The sequence below is a fragment of the Pongo pygmaeus genome, chromosome 6 (genome assembly GCF_028885625.2).
Source record: "Pongo pygmaeus isolate AG05252 chromosome 6, NHGRI_mPonPyg2-v2.0_pri, whole genome shotgun sequence".
In the NCBI taxonomy this organism is placed as follows: domain Eukaryota; kingdom Metazoa; phylum Chordata; class Mammalia; order Primates; family Hominidae; genus Pongo; species Pongo pygmaeus.
The window spans coordinates 100,222,403-100,237,961 of NC_072379.2; the positions used below are offsets into that span (position 1 = coordinate 100,222,403).

The 15,559-nt window shown below is 34.8% G+C and overlaps 1 protein-coding gene across 6 annotated transcripts in view; it reads right to left on the reverse strand.

The window, feature by feature from the left end:
* Positions 1-324: 324 nt before the first annotated feature.
* Positions 325-15,559, reverse strand: part of PHTF2 (putative homeodomain transcription factor 2) — a 160,894-nt gene continuing 145,659 nt past the window's right edge. For all 6 annotated transcript variants that reach the window (XM_063667679.1, XM_063667680.1, XM_054493974.2 and 3 more), the window contains 5 exons: positions 14,762-14,848; positions 7,679-7,834; positions 5,806-5,901; positions 3,630-3,755; positions 325-2,694 (listed from right to left, as the gene is read on the reverse strand). In XM_063667679.1, coding sequence (XP_063523749.1) covers positions 2,674-2,694; positions 3,630-3,755; positions 5,806-5,901; positions 7,679-7,834; positions 14,762-14,848 — 486 coding nt within the window. In that variant the 3' untranslated portion in view covers positions 325-2,673. The remainder of the gene's footprint in view (positions 2,695-3,629; positions 3,756-5,805; positions 5,902-7,678; positions 7,835-14,761; positions 14,849-15,559) is intronic.

Genomic DNA, 15,559 nt, shown 5'->3' on the forward strand with positions numbered 1-15,559 from the left:
GTGACAGTGTGAGACTCTGTCTCCAAAAAAAAAAAAAACCACTATCTTTTCACAATAAGCTTTAATATTTCAGGCCACAGCCAGTTTGCTGTATTCAAAAACAAACAAGCAAACAAACATTAGTGATATAATATCATTTTGGTGATGAAAAATCTGTGTATGTATTATTCTTTCATGTTCTAAGAATCATAACAAAATCTAAAATGTTGGAAAGTTATAAAAATTTATTTTCACTCCCCCCAAATCTAACTAAATTTTATGTTAAGTAAACACAAAATTATCATAGAAATTTATATGACCTGAAAATTAAAAAAAAAAAACCACTGCCAGTCATAGAATGTTTTATTTTAAACTTACTGTCAAACTTTCAAATACAACACATGTGGCAAAGAAACAACAGTTCACACACAACATCTGCCACGATTCTCTTTGAACTGCCATTTCTATATTATGTGATATTTTACAATTTCTTTCAATTTCTTACATTCATGGTATTCTTAAAGGCAGCAATGTCAATTTTTCTGCTTTGAAAATAGTTCAGTTAATGTTCTGAAATTGCTTAAAATGACATTTTCCTTTTAGTATTCTACTGCTGCCCACACTGACATAATTCAACATATTATTAATAAACTGTTGAGAGGTATACTGTACTTAATAAATCAACTCCCAACTCTAAGTTAACCTCAATCTAAAACGAGCATTTTCTTAAACCAGTATACTCAGCTACTTTTCTCAAAAATATTTCCATTCTGAAATAAGATTTTTTGTGAGATACAATAGTTTCATCTTTTATTCCTAACAGAACTCATGCCGTACTTTTTTTCTCAAAATATATTTGATATAGTCTGTGCAAAATGTTAAGTTCTGTATAGGCATGTACCTTATTTTGAAAAAGTTTATAAAATATAATTCCTAAAAACAACCTCAACATTAGACAATAGAGGAAGAAAAAACATCAGACAAAGCCTAAGTTTTCACATGAGAAACTAAGTATGTTCTTAAAGCTCCAGTATTACATTCCTTGAAAAAACTCAGAATGCACTTTGGTCATTATTAAACATATTTGAACATAGGCAAATAAAATGAAATTCTTTCTGTCGTTTCTCATAGAAAGAAAAAACATATTACACAATGAGGCTGAATTGAGGCTGATCAAAAGGAATGGTAAGAGCAAAGTGATATGACATGGCTCTGTTCTCCACACATTCCTGATTTTAAGATTATGATTTAGGGATTAGAACTGCACCAATCAAATAAATTATTTACAATTAATCGTCTGAAAGTTCTTAAAATATGGTAAAAATATGAGGATATTCCACATGATACACTTTGCACCAAGAAAATTCTAGATTGTTTCAAATAAATTTTTAGAAACCAGATGCCCAGTTTAAAAAAAAATTGCAAAAACCATTTCATGTTTCATGTAATTTCTAAAATACTCGATTGTACAAATATAACAACTTAAAATCAAGGCCCAATGTAAGACACTATCATATTTGCCCGATTTACCTAACACACCAACATGGTAAGTTCTCATTGGACACTTGGCAAATTATTCGTTGGGGAGGTTAAAAGCATCTAAAATAGCCCTTATATAATGGGGGTGGGGTGGGGAGAATGCACCAGATAAGTTTAGAGGATAGAATTTGCAAGCTGAAGCTGTTTTTTCTGAAAATTTGGATATAGTTTTATAACTAGCAATTAGAGAAATATTTTGTTGGTTCTTAGCCTTATTCTTAAGTTGTTCATTTGAGTGTGGTATGAATAGCCTACACTAGAGTGTACCATGGGGAGAAAATTATTTACTTGAGTAAACATAATGTACTTTAGTAATATCAATAGGCACTTCACTTGTGAGATGAGTATATACCTCACTCAAAAGGATACCATATCATGCCCTAGTACACTATAACAGATCCCATATAAAGATACGCATTAAAAGTAACAATTTTAAAAAGTGCACATTTTGAGCATGCACAGTTGGAGCTGTGCAAACAGCCCAGTGTTTCAAATAAATACAAGTATTACTAGTTAATTTTTATCAAAATATCTTACAGTATGGTAACCATTTACAATTATTGCTCTATTACAAGTTTTATCATCAAAGAGCACTTATTGACCTGTTATATAATACCGTATATATTAATACTGAAGGGTGCTTAAACTGTAACTTAATCAGTTTGGATCCTGGCATTATTCCAAAATAATTCAAGAGAAACCCTGACTGGATCTTGATTTACCAAAGAAAATGTTTTATGTGTATAGCTGAGTTCAATGCAATATTCCAAAGTTAAAGAATTTTTCCTCAAGTAAGGCAAGTTCACGGCATTGATGGAGAAACGGTGCTGAGCAATGGCTTCTATTTTCACAATTTGTTATTTTGCCAATTATTTATGACCAATTACCAGGATCTCAAGTATCTGGATATCAGTTTCATCACCCTTTCAACAACTAAGTACATCAATGCTTAAAAATAAAATATAAAGACTAAAATAAATGTAAAAAAAAGTGAACAAGTAAAATAAATATAAGAATTGCACAAGACAGTCTGATGTAAACACTTCAACTCCCTAGCTGAGACTCCTGAAGCAAAGAATCAGTGACAAGCTTCCAGGCAGCTTAGTCAGTACTCTTATTCTGGAAAAGAGGCTACATCTTCTTTTCTTTGAATCGTCATGATTTAATCTTCCACAGCTAGAAAAAAAAAAATAAAAGTGGTGACAAGCCAGTTTTAATATCAAAGCTTAAATTATATCATATAATACCATTTTTAAATTCAAACTTCATTCACAAACAAGTGCAGTTTCTAATATTTTAACTCCTTTATCCTTTTAAGAAGAACTCACCTTAAACACAAACAAAAATGTGAAAATCAGATTTCTATTGCTTTCTCTTGAGAAGTGGCTATATATATAGTACTTGTTTAATATGATTAACTTACACCTTCCTAACAGTTAGTTGTGCATATATTGGAAGATGTATGCATTGCTATACAGATAAATAATACAACTTTTGGCCAAAAATAGAAATAGGGCTTTTTTCTTTTTTATCACCTAAATTAAAGTTTTATTAGTAAAAATAAATACTTTTTGCTGGGCGCAGTGGCTCACACCTGCAATCCCAGCACTCTGGGAGGCCAAGGTGGGTGTATCACTTGAGGTCAGGAGTTTGAGACCAGCCTGGCTAACACGGCAAAACACTGTCACTGCTAAAAATACAAAAATTGGCCAGGCGTGGTGGTGCACACCTGTAGTCCCAGCTACTCGGGAGGCTGAGGCAGGAGAACTGCTTGAACTCGGGAGGTGGAGGTTGCAGTGAGCCAAGGTCGCGCAACTGCACACCAGCCTGGGCGACTGAGCAGACTCCATCTCAAAATAAAAAATAAAAAAAAACAAATACTTCTACTTGTCCTACACAAGACTTCTATTTATAATAAATACTGTTCCAAGTTAGAAATTCCTGCAGTATTATAAAACATAAATATATATAATTCTTTGAAATTAAATGTGAAATATTCACTAATTGCAATGTTACCAAAATGACCGCATTACTGTGCATGTGAGGGTAAAATGGGCGCAACAAAAATGCAACACGAAACTAAGAAATAAAAAGTACTTGCAACCTCTTACCTTTAAATTAAATCCAAGCAAGTCACTGATAACACCAGAAACAGCTGACAAGATAACAACCTGGGTGATGTTATAAAGCAGCGGATTCATCGTAAGCCCATATAATCTAAAAGGACTGTCCAACTCCTAGCAGAAGAGAAAAAAAAGTCAGTCCCAGAAATTCAAAAAGAATTACTAAGCTAATTCAGAATATACAATGAGAACTTTTAAAAAACACTTTCAAAAAAGTTACCAATTATGGATGCTTTTAGAAAGGATAAACTTGGTTAAACTTGAAACAAGTAAATTTTAACAATAGTTTTAATGGTTTTAAAGGAAAAAGGAACTTCCTTTAAAAGAACTCTGTGACTAAATGTGTAACTCCAATTTCTGTCCCTTAAGCTATTATAAAGAGGCTAGAGAACATTTTTTAATGTAAGAACTAGACTAGAAACTGAAGGAGAACAATACCTTTTGGTAGAACAATTAGAAATTGGCCAAATTTTCTGACGAGATTATAACATGTAAAAACTCCTCTTTGAGTCAATTCATTTTCAAATACATGAATTAATTAATTGGTTAATTCAAATATTTAAAGTTCTATTATATGCCAAGCCCTGTGCTAGGCTCTGGGAAGTTAAGATGCAGTCCCTGAACTAAGGACCTTACAGTTTAGTAGACATGCAACAAATAATTAAAATATGAAAGTCCCATTTCAAAGGTACATACAAAAAGCAAATAATGGGGCCACAGAGGAAGGTGCTCCTGAAACTTTGTGGACGGTGGGGAGTAAATATGCTAAAAGACACCTGAGAACATGACACATCTGAATTCCTACAGGTTGCTCAGCATTGTTAGGGCCCAAGTACAAGGAAGAAAGATCATTGGGCCAGCAATGTAGAAGAAAGACTAGGGAGCAATGAGACCAGAAGCAAGAATATCTGTAAGGAGTTCAGTGTATCAAAAGCTTAAGTGAGAGACAAGGATCTCACATAGGGCAGTACTAATAGAGAAGAGGATGAATTGGAAGATATTTAAAAGACTGAATCAGTGGACTTGAGAATTTCTTGGCTGTAAAGAGAGAGAGAAAGAAGGTACGACCTATGTTGAGTCCCAGATTTCTGACTAGGAGACTATGTATGATAAAAAAGAATCATACTACTGTGCTTTGTTATTCTAGTCATTTTTATACTTTGCTCTGAGATTGTGGCTGCTCATTAAGTCTCACCTTTGTAGCCCCCTCCTACACAGTGCCTACACTCTGAAGATACCTAATATACATGTGTCAAGCAAACACAAAACTATTAATTCAAGATATTTTTTCCCATTGAGCATTTTGGTCAAAAATGGAGTTTGCCTCTATTATCTTGCTTGTTATTTAAATGTCATCATCTTCCTCAGGATAATTAAAGGGATTTGAAAAAGAAAGCAATCTCTAATTGCTTCTTATTATCCCCCCACCCACTTCTTCTGAACCCTTCAGTACTATGTGGTGCACAGTCTATACCCAATTCACACTGTTTAGTTGACTGAAGAATTAACTGTAACACTGAAACACAACTAATTTCATACCATTCTCTGAAAACATATAAATAACTCTAACAATTATATTCAATTGGTTATAGAAGTTGAAATTTTAAAAAATATTTTCCTTTTAAGAACTAAAAACATAATGAATATTGTAAGCAGTGATAAAAAATGTTTTATTAAATTACCCCCAAAGAGTTACTATGAGATAAAATACACCAAAATTGTATTCCTTTTTATCAAAAATTAAATGTCTATTTATGACATATATTTATTATGATAATTATGTATTATTACTTTTTAAGCTAACTCAGGCCAACCAGAAGACTTCTCTGAGAAATACAAAATAAAAAACTTCCCAAGTTAACAACAAATTTTCTTTTTTGATATCTATTTTAAGGTGTAGGAGGCATACATTTCCAAAGATGCCAACCTCTACAATACTCCAGACATATTATTAATATACAATTTCCAAAGAAATTATTTGGATTAGTTCGAGCACTTTTGCAATGAGAAGTAAAATATAAATTGTATGTATGTGCACAAGTATAATTTGGAAACAACTTGGATAATCATGAAAACCACATACAAAGTAATATCTATAAACAAAAAAAAAATTATGTCAGAACAGCATACTTCACATTATAACCATTTTCAATTCTATTCTTACCTTTAGCAGTTTAGTAGCCAGTTTTAAAACATTATTCACTAGTGTCAGTTCCTCCTTTTTGTTAGGTTTTTTCTCCATTTTCAAGTACAGGTTTATCTTTTATAAAAAGATTAGAAATGCTTCAAATTATAATAAATACACATTTTTAAAGGACTTGAAAGATATTCACTCAAGTATCTGGTTATTGAGATTATAGGTGATTTTAATAGTCTTTATACTATATATTCCAAATTTCCTATACTTATTTTATAATAGGAAAATAATAACTGTTTCTCAAACACTTTTCAAATGTAATCAAAAGCCAAAATAAAAAAGACTGGATGGCATTATTTAAAAGGTGAGACACTTTAGTATCAGAGCCAAAACAACCTAAAAAATAAATAATAATTAGAATAAACTAAATCAATGGTTTATTGTTTTTCTTTCTTTCTTTTTTACCAGAGATGGGGTCTTGCTATGTTGCCCAGGCTGGTATTGAAATCCTGGATTCAAGTGATCCTCTCATCTCAGCCTCCCAAAGTGTTGGGATTATAGGCAGTCACAATGCCTTGTTGTTTTATGATTTATTTGAAAGTCACTCAAAAATATCTGTGTATGTTTATTATCCACTCTATAATAGACAATTTTGGGGTGTCCACAGTTCCTTTCTTTGAAAAACTAACCCCAAGCCAGTGGAAGAAGCAAGCCTAGGCAACTGTGCTTATCCCATTTGATCTCACCTTTACCCCCAATCTGGCAGCCATCACTGATTAGGCTGGAATGTACAACCAAACCAAAGCTAGTCAATATACTGACTGGTGAGACTAACATGATATACCTATCAGATATTGTAGGAACATGAACTGAAAAATTAGTAAAAGTCTAAGCCAGAACTCATGCTAAGCCAAACCAAAACCGTGTGTAAACCAAAATCATAGGGAAACAAGTCTACGGAAAGGCCACTGGAAGAAAGGTGATTAGAAGGGCGGAAATGAGAAACCATTAGCCTCAGAGCGAGTTGGAGGAAGTGGTTGATTTTGTCCAATTCCATAAGGCTCAAGTATACTTTTTTTTGAGCTGGAGTCTCACTCTGTTGCCCAGGCTGGAGTGCAGTGGCACAATCTCAGCTCACTGCAACCTCCAGGGTTCAAACGATTCTCCTGCCTCAGCCTAACAAGTAGCTGGGATTACAGGCACGCACCACCATACCTGGCTAATTTTTGTATTTTTTGTATGAATGGGGTTTCACCTTGTTGGCCAGGCTGGTCTTGAACTCCTGACCTCAGGTAATCCACCTGCCTTAGCCTCCCAAAGTGCTGAGATTACAGGTGTGAGCCACCGCGCCTGGCAGGCTCAAGTATACTTTCTTAGGGATCTTTATCTTTGTGGGTTACTCTCCTGTTTGAGCTCATTTGACAGGTTTATTGATTCTTTAAAATCAAACTATGCCTAACTAAAATATTCATGGGAATAAGTTTCTTTACAAAATTCCTATAAAATGGCGAGAGGAAAATATTTAACAAATTCATACAAAATAAAATTAACCAATTATACTTTATTCTTTCTACTCAGTAAAAATGTATACTTACTCAATTGCGGCTCTGCAACACTACAAAGCAAACATGTCCCATTCATAGCTTAAAATACATTAATTTAACAAATGGTACTTCCTTCTTGTCAAATAAAAATGGGACATTAAAAAAGTAGATTGGATTTGAAATATGAATCAAGGCAGAACACTGAAGAAAGGCTTGTGTCCTATTAAATTTTACATTTTGTTTTATAGCACAAATGACCTTAATCAAATAAAACACATTCTTGAAAAACATAAAGGAAATGAAAACATTTTAACTTATAGACATTAATTTATAGCATAATAAGCAGGCACACTCACCTGTTCAGTAAGTAATATTGAGGTATTGCTATATTTTTTACTTGTTTCTGATCCAAGGGTAACAAATCTTAGGAGAAAAAGTGTTAACGAGATGCACCAGATTACCAATTCCCAATTGTAGTGACAATCAAGGAAGATCTCGTGTACATGAAGTAGCTAAAAGTATGAGAAAGGTAACATAAAGCAGCAATGTGATTCAATTTCTTTTCAAAAAAAATAAACATTTTACTTCACAGATTGTTCATAAATTTAGTATTACATTTTAGAAACATTCTACATTAATTATGAAATATTTTAAGCATATCAAAAGTATAGAGTATAATGTAATTAATATCCATGGGGCCTCTACCCAGTTTTGTCAAACCTTAATATTTTGCAACATCTCTTTCAGATTAAAAAATAATATTACAGATTCAGTTGAAATCACTTTAAACTTTGCCTTCTCATTTTTCTTCCCCTTCCCACCCCAGAAGTAATGAATTTTATGTTTATCTTTTCCGTAATGGTTTTTATAGTTTAGCTACATATCCTTGAACTATATAATTTTTTGTATATTTTAAAATTTATTTTCCAAGCACCTGGGAGTTGGAAAAAAAAGAAAAAAAATTTATATAAATGTTACATTATCTACATCATTCTTTAACTTCTTTTTGTTCCACTGAATTTTGTTTTCAAGGTTGATTCATGATGATAGATTTAGCTCTGAATTTGTTCATTCTAACTCCTATGTTAAAGTAAAAAAATCAGCCACAATTTATTGGCCAGTAAAACAATCAACCACAACTTATTGGTCAACCCTATCATTAATATTTTGTTGCCAATTTCCATTATTACAAGCAATGCTGCAATACACATTCTTGTATGTGTTTCCTTGTATGCACATGCAAGACTTTCTCTAGAAGTTAATATATGGGAGTCAAATCACTGGGTTCTTGGACATTACATCTTCAACTTTATTAGATATTGTAAGTTTGTCTCTGAAATAGTTGCACCAATTTATACTTCCAGCAGTGTATCAGAGTTCCCTTTGCCATCATTTTCATTCATACTTGTTATTATCTAACTTCCTAATACCTGCTAATCTAATGGGTGTGAAGTGTTCTCTCATTGCCTTAATTTTACTTTTCCTGATATTTAGGGAGGATCCGTATGTTTCATATGCTTATTGGTAATTGAATTTCCTCCTGTGAGTTATCTTTTTATATTCTACATCCACTTTTTTTCTAGTATGTTGTTCATTTTTCCTATTGATTTGTAGAAGTTATTTCTATAATGTGACTAACAATCCTATTTAAGTCATTTTGCCACTATCTTTCCCAGACTCTGGTTTGTTGTTTATGGTGTCTTTGCAGGACACGAAATTTTAATTTTCATTCGTGATCATATTAAAAATTTTGTTTTTCACATTTAGATCTGTAATCCACCTAGAATTTATTTTTATGTACAGCATGAAGTCATTTGATTTTGCTCCATTTTTACCTCATATTTCCATTATGTAAAGCCTTCCTACATTGATATATAATGCCATCTGATCATATATTAGGTTTCTACATATATATGGCTATGTACAACTCTATTTCATCCCATTGGTCATTCTATACCTGGGCAAAAATCGTAAAGTCTTTCTGTAATTTTAAAATAAGTCTCTCATCTGAAGGTTCTAAGAGAAATTTAAAAAAAAAAAAACAAAAAGAAAAATTAGGCTGGGCATGGTGGCTCACGCCTGTAATCCCAGCACTTTGGGAGGCCGAGGCAGGTGCATTACCTGAGGTCAGGAGTTCAAGACCAGCCTGGCTAACATGGTGAAACCCCGTCTCTACTAAAAATACAAAAATTAGCCGGGCGTGGTGGCACGCTCCTGTAATCCCAGCTACTCAGGAGGCTGAGGCAGGAGAATTGCTTGAGCTGGGGAGGCAGAGGCTACATTGAGCTGAGATCATGCCACTGCACTCCAGCCTGGCCGACAGAGCAAGACTCTGTCTCAAAAAAAAAAAAAAAAAAGAAAAAAGAAAAAAGAAAATAAATCATCTTCATATTTCTGGTACAGCAACTTGTTCTTCAAAATTATCTGGACTACTTTTGTCTTTCCGTGCTTCCAGATGAGTTTTAGGGAGCTTGATGAGTTACTTATTTTTTAAAATAAACAAAGCATTCTGTTTAATTACATGGGATTCCAACAATTCCCCCAGAAGAATCAATATGAAATTGAAATTCAGCCTTCCCACCTATTAACATTGTGACTAACATTGTATACCTTCTTTTTTAAATTTTTTTTGAGACTGAGTCTCACTCTGTCACCCAGGCTGGAGTGCAGTGGCGTTATCTCAGCTTACTGCAACCTCCGCCTCCCGAGTTCAAGTGGTTCTCCTGCCTCAGCCTCCCGAGTAGCTGGGATTACAGGCATGAACCACCGCGACGGGCTAATTTTTGTATTTTTCGGTAGAGATGGGGTTTTGCCATGGTGGCCAGGCTGGTCTTGAACTCCTGACCTCAGGTGATCCGCCCACCTAGGCCTCCCAAAGTGCTGGGATTACAGGCGTGAGCCACCGCGCTCAGCCTCATTGTGTACCTTCTTTTATAATTTTCAATGAAGTTTTATCCTATTTCTCCATAAGGTCCTACATATCTTTTGTTAGAATTATTCTTGTGAATCTTTTGTTGTTGTTGTTGCTATTGAAAATAACATATGCGTTTTTTGTTGTTGTTGTTGTTTTTAAAGACAGGGTCTCACTCTGTTACTCCAGGCTGGAGTGCAGTGGCACAATCACGGCTCACTGCAGCCTTGACCTCCAAAGACTCAAGTGATCTTCTCACCTCAGCTTCCCAAGTAGCTGGGATCACAGGCATGTGTCACTATGTCTGGCTTTTTTTTTTTTTTTTTTTTTTTTGTAAAGACCAGGTCTCACTATGTTGCCCAGGCTGGTCTTGAACTCCTGGGCTCAAGGGATCCATCCACTTTGGCCTTCCAAAGTGCTAAGATTATAAACATGAGTCACTGTGCCTGGCCAGTATTTACAGTTTTCAATTATCTATTTCTGTATATAGCAGATGTCAACAAATTATGGTCCACTGGCCAAATCCAGCTTTAGGCCTCTGTCTGTCTCGCCCCATAGCTAAGAGTAATTTTTATATTATTTCAAAGGAAGAAGAGAAAGAGGAATTAGAAGAAAAAGAATATATTTCAGAGATTGTATGTGTCAGGCAAAAGTCTAAAATATTTATCTGGCCCTTTACAGAGGAAGTTTGCTGATCTCTGGTTTATAGAAACAAAATTAATTTTTAAAATGTTGTTGTATCTATTTTTGTTAATCTTCATATAACAAATATATTTTAAATAATGTGTCTGTAAAGTCACTTGGATATTCTATATAAACAATCATATAGTTTACAATTTTTTTCCCCAAACTTTAGACCACTTTTTTTCCCCCATCTTTGCTGATTAATACCCTCCATCAAATGCTGACTAGAAGTGGTAAAGCAGGTAACCGTCTTATTCCCAATTTTAAAGTAAGTAACTCTTAAGGTGATATCATTATGTATAATGCTTGCTCCAAATTTTAAAAGATATACTTTATCGGATTAAGGACAATACTTCCTAGTCCTTGTATCATGAATGTCCACTGAAAATTTACAAATTGTTTTCTGCATCTATTGATATGATTGCATGTTTTCTGCCTTTAATCAGCTTAAATTCCATTAATGGATTTTCTGAAGTTGAAATCTGCATTCCAGGGACAAACTGTCTTAGTCATGGCCTATTTACTGTAATTCACTTTCTGGTTTCATCTTCTTAGTATTTTGTTGAGGAATTTTGTATCTAATAAATGAAACCAGCTCAGTTTCCCATTTTCATACTAGCTCCATGGTACTGGCATCAAGGTTATATTAGCCTCAAGAGTTGAAGAATATCCCCTTTTCCTATTGACTAGATCTTTTAAGTTTAGGATTATCTATTTAAATATTTGACAAAATTCATCTGTAAAACCATACGGGTATGGAGGATTTTTGTTGGTGGCATATTTCAAACTACTAAAATTTTAAACTACTTACAGTTACAGATCTCTTCAGGTTTTCAATTACTTTTTGAGTCCGTTTTAATAGATTATGCATTTCTATAAAATTGTCCACTTATGCCTTCAACTTTAATGACATAAAGCACTTCATACTAGTATCTTAAAAAAAATTCTCAATTGTGCCAGTATTAAACTGTTTACAGTTTAATAGTGTGCTCTTTCTTTTAAAGAATGTATTATTTGTATGGTTTTAAATCTCCAAATATATAAGATTTTTTTGCTGTTATCATTCTTTTCTACTTTGACTATATGACAGCTAGATATTGTGGTCTGTATAGTATCAGAAATTTGGTATTAGTTTTTACTTTATTGCCTAATACATGGGAAAGTTTTATAAACTTCCTTGTACCTGAAAAAAAGTCATCAATTCAGAAAAATTCTTAGCCATTATCTCTCCAAATGTTGTTTTTCAGCATTCTTTCTTCCTGGAATTCTTTTTCTTTTTGGAGACAGTCTCTTTCTGTTGCCCAGGCTGAAGTACAGTGGCGTGACCTCAGCTCACTGCAACTTCTGCCTCCCAGGTTCAAGCGATTCTCCCGCCTCATCCTCCCGAGCAGCTGTAATTACAGGCGCAAGCCACCATGCCCAGTTAATTTTGTATTTTCAGTAGACAGAGGTTTCACCATATTGGCCAGGCTGGTCGCGAACTCCTGACCTCAAGTGCTCTGCCTGCCTCGGCCTCCCAAAATGCTGGGATTACAGGCGTGGGCCACCACACCCAGCCTCCTCCTGGAATTCTTATTAGACGTATGTTGGATCTCCCACGATGTCTAAATATCCATTTTGCATTTTCTGTCTCCTTATCTCTGTCCTGTATTTTAGTCATTTCTTTCATCTCCCAGTTCACTATGTCTTTAGCTGTCTTTAATTTGCTATTTATTCTGTTCATTGTGTTTTAAAAGTCAGTGACTTTGTTCCAGCAGTGAAAAGCAAAAACAAAAGTCAAAAGTCAATAACTGTATTTTTCATTTCTCTGAAGTTCTTTTTCAAACTTATCTGTTCTTTTTTCACAGTGTTATCTATGTCTTTTGTCACTGTAAACAAACTTAGTTTCCACCTGATCAAACTGAAATAGCTGGAGATCTAATCCTGCTATTGGTTTATCTGTTGATTCCTTCATGTTAGACTGTTTCTTCCTATGTTTTAATACCGGAAGGAGCTTTATCTGTGGTTCCCGTGAGGTCTAGGCTGAAGTCGCATGCCTCCAAACAGCCTTGGTTTTGCTTCTGTCAGGTATCCAGGGGCCTAGGACCACTTTTTATATTAACTTTTTGACATGAGGGTTACAGAACAAGCTGTATAATGTCAATCTGAACCCTAAACCTGTAGTAAGGGAAGAGTTATAATTATATATTCTTAGAAGAGACTTTTCCCCTGTCCTTGTCATCCAGAGTCAGATAAGCTTCCTTCTTGTCTTCCAGTGCTGGTGAGCAGACTGTTTTTCTTATCCAACTTTTCACTGAGGCTGCAGATCTTTGAGGGTTTGACTTCGTGGTATGAGTAGGGAGGTATACAGGTCAAGGCCTCATCTCCTGTCCTACGTGGGCATAAAATTTCAAGTCTCTGGGATACAATACTAATACTGGCAATGTACCTCACTCTCTTATTCTCATGCTGCCATAGCATTAATGCTTATTCTTAAATGCTCTGGTTTTCAGTTTTGTCTTCATTTTTGGCCCTTTATTATCTTATGAACTCAGATACGTACACAATATGTACATTCAAAAGCTGAGGGGTTCCCCCCAGCATTGTTTGATGTTTTTTTTTTTTTGGTTTATTTGTTTGTTCTTGGAGACAGAGTCTTGCTGTATCCCCCAGGCTGGAGTGCAGTGATGCAATCTCCGCCTTCTGGGTTCAAGCAATTCTCACGCCTCAGCCTCCTGAATATAGCTGGGATTACAGGCGCCTACCACCATGCCCGGCTAATTTTTGTATTTTTAATAGAGACGAGGTTTCACCATGTTGGTCGGGCTGGTCTCGAACTCCTGACCTCAGGTGATCCACACTCCTTGGCCTCCCAAAGGGCTGGGATTACAGGTGTGAGCCACTGTGCCTGGCCTGTTTGATGTTTTAAAGTAGAAGAATTTTCAGATAATCTAGTACATCATACTACTTAGAATGGAAGTTTGCATATATTTTATTATTTTTGTTTTTAAAATTTTAATACTTTTAAACTTATTTTTTAATATTACATGGCCCATGACACAACTCTCAGGAGACCCTGAGAACATGTTCCTCTGCATTATAACAGTGCATATCCTGAGATACTTTTGTACTCCCTAACTAATCTGGGTCACTAAAAATTCTTTTTCAGAGTATGCAGCAGTTAAGTCACAGTAACAATTCAGATATAAAAAATAAAAGAATAGGTCGGGCGCTGTGGCTCACGCCTGTAATCCCAGCACTTTGGGAGGCCGAGGCGGGCAGATCATGAGGTCAAGAGATCGGGACCATCCTGGCTAACACGGTGAAACCCCGTCTCTACTAAAAAAAATACAAAAAATAAATTAGCTGGGCGTGGTGGTGGGCACCTGTAGTCCTAGCTACTTGGGAGGCTGAGGCAGGAGAATGGCATGAACCCAGGAGGCGGAGGTTGCAGTGAGCCGAGATCGTGCCACTGCACTCCAGCCTGCATGACAGAGCAAGACCCCGTCTCAAAAAAAAAAAAAAAGAAAAAGAAAGAAAAGAATAGTAAACATGAATAAATTGGACATTCATGGGACAATTTCATAACTCATATGTTTCTTTTAGGAAGTAAAGATAATGAGAAGGATTCTAGGCAAAAATTAATTAATCTGTGTTCATTCAACAGACATTTGAGCATACATGCTCACTGTTCATGGCACAGAGATAAGATGCACTTATTTATTCTGTTAAAATAACTGCAAAAAGATAACTTCAAAACTTACTTTCTAACTAGGCTTACTTATATTATTATTTGATTATTTATTAATCTGAAAGTTAATATTTATATATCTGGTTAATTTCTACACGGAGCGAGTTAACTCACCTGGGCACAACAGATAAATACAACTGAGATAGTCAATAAGAAAGCAGATGAAACTATTACATCAACTGATCGCTGAGGACCTCGACGCTGCAGGGTGTGGGTGGAAGGGAGAAAAAGAAACATTTTAAAATATATTTACTAATTAGCAGATAATTTCCATGGTTTCAGTAAAGGTGTTGACTCATCACCATGAGTTGATCACAGCCCACAATGTTGAATATACCTAATTTGTTAGGCAAATTTTAATGACAGTGTTATGATTTCCTGAGGATTTGCAACAGAGTTAAAAGGGTATCTATATCTATATAGCATAAAATTATTGGTATAAATTTCAAATACTTCATTTTGTCAAACACAAGTCATTTATTCAACAAATATTTCTTTTTTTTTGCAGTGCAATTCATTTTACTAATTTACAGTGTCAATATCACATAGCATTTAAAAACTAACAGTAGATATAATACTGGATAAAATGTAAGATATCACCACTATTAAGGTATTTTCTGTCACTCTTTTTTTTTTTTTTAACAAATATTTCTTAAGCACCTGCTTAGCACTAGATACTGTGCTGGGTGCTACAAATACAACAGAGAACAACACATCGTCCCTCTACCCTCACAGGAACTAGGAGGGGAGTGAGACATCAAGTTCATAATCACAGATATATGTGATAAATTGTGATGAGTGCTAAAAGGGAAAGACATAGGATGCTTTGAGATACTTGGCAGGGAGACTTCATTTAGATTTGAGGGTTAGGAGTGTGGGCCTGGGAAGATCTCCCTAAGGAAGTGATTTTAA